Here is a 1,927-nt window from a genome sequence, read left to right as displayed (position 1 = left end):
ACTCATGAATCCTACTTGAAAAAAAAAAAAGAAAATTCAACCACAAGGAGCCGTGAGCCCAGCATATTCGAAAAACCTTTTCAAGACACGCATTAATTCCCTACACGTTCATATGGCTTATGAATGTACACACTACACTCGGCAAATAAAAGTAAAATCAACCAAATCTAATTATTAAAGAAAGAAAAGACTCGGATGGAAAACGTGTAATGAGTCATGACATGTTGAATTATTTCAGTAATATCAGGCAAGGCCGAGGGCAATTACGTAACTTTGATGGGAAGTCTATGTACTTATGAGGCCTTGCACACACGCACTTGCGCAAACACAAACAAAAACAAAAACTGTTAATTTTTTTCAGCCGCCTCGCCATTTATGGAAGCAGACGAAGTAATGGAGCTATATGATTCTTTCTGGTTTGAGCTCCAAATCATAAAAAAACAACCGATTTCACCAATCCCATCAAGGATTGAAGAAAACGTAGATCATGAAATCGAAGAAAACCCAGAAAAACCATCAAAGCCAGAGTTTTTACGCATTCCAACCGGGCACACCAGATCCATGAGCGACGAGTTGAGCTCCAAAACGACCTTCAACTTGAGCTCTCTCTCGCCGGACTCTGTCCTCGACAGACCGAAGCTCTCAACTGTTCTTTCCGGAAAAGAAGCCGGGGAAATCGAAAACCAGAAACAGAAATGTGCAGAAGAAGAAACACCGAAGAAAGTTGAAAGGAGGAGAGGAAAGAAGAAGAGTGAGAGCAAGAGCTTGACGGACCTTCAGTTTGAAGAGCTAAAAGGGTTTATGGATCTTGGTTTTGTTTTCTCAGAGGAAGATAAGGATTCAAACTTGGTTTCAATCATTCCTGGGCTGCAAAGATTGGGAAAGAAGGATGATAGCAGATATGAGAGTTTTGATGAGTCTGCAATTTCAAGGCCGTACCTTTCTGAAGCTTGGAAGGTTAGGGAGAAGAGGAAGAGAGGGAAGCCATTGATGAATTGGAGGTTTCCCGCTTTGGAGAACGAAATTGACATGAAAGACAATCTCAAATGGTGGGCTCATACTGTTGCTTCTGCAGTTAGATGACGAATAGCCTGGTTCTAAGATTTTTGTATCTTTTTTCCTTCTGTTTGGCTTCAATTTTTGTTACAGTTTTTATACAGAAGATGTCAATTAACATTGTTCTACAATCTTGTATATGCAAATAAAAGGTAGAAACTTTTTCTTGATCAGCTTATGAATACTCGTGCTTAACCTCCTCTGCATTCTAATTTGGAAAACCTTAGCAATGCAACATAAGAATTTCTTTCGATTTGTTCTCGAGCATTCATTGTTATTTTACTTTATATATGAACAATGCCGAGGAAAAAAATTTGAACTTAAAATCTCGATAATATTTTGATGAATGCTCTTAACAAACTGAGCTGCAAAACACCTTTGCAAAATGTCATAATGTTAAATTGTGTTTAATAGTCCCTATTGCCATTCCTTTTGTGATGAAAAGAACCTTTAATTTGAAGCATAATTTGACGGGGCATTTTCCCTCTTATCTGTCAAATGATACATAATCGAGCCAACTAGAGGAATAAGAATTCAAACATCTTGGCAAGTGGAGAGAAAAGTTAAAAAGCATTGAAATTCCTAACCTACCGAGTCCCCACGAAGCATATCTACTTCTGCTCATGCATATCTAATATCTTATCTTAAGAATCATTGTTAATATCGTTATCATTTAGTTTAATATGATAATCACGGTCAATCTCAGTCCAAAATAAAAAACTAATCGTATTTATTTGTGTGTTAATTCACGTGGGCTTAGTTAGTTGAGTTTGGTTTTGCATTTTAGGGTTTGACAACTTGGCCCTGAGACCCAGTCAGCAAGGTAATTTACATCATTAATGTAAGGGTATCAGATTTTTAAATAACAAAA

General features: G+C 37.3%; 1 protein-coding gene across 1 annotated transcript; it reads left to right on the top strand.

Annotated features, from left to right (window-relative positions):
• Nucleotides 1–393: 393 nt before the first annotated feature.
• Nucleotides 394–1,083, top strand: LOC137723268 (uncharacterized). Its single transcript, XM_068462426.1, has one exon. The coding sequence runs from the start codon at nucleotides 394–396 to the stop codon at nucleotides 1,081–1,083; it is 690 nt and encodes a 229-aa protein (XP_068318527.1).
• The last annotated feature ends 844 nt before the right edge of the window (nucleotides 1,084–1,927 follow it).

This window comes from Pyrus communis, chromosome 2 (assembly GCF_963583255.1).
Source record: "Pyrus communis chromosome 2, drPyrComm1.1, whole genome shotgun sequence".
Lineage (NCBI taxonomy): Eukaryota > Viridiplantae > Streptophyta > Magnoliopsida > Rosales > Rosaceae > Pyrus > Pyrus communis.
Note: the sequence above shows the minus strand (reverse complement) of the source record. Positions and strands in the feature narration are given on the sequence as shown.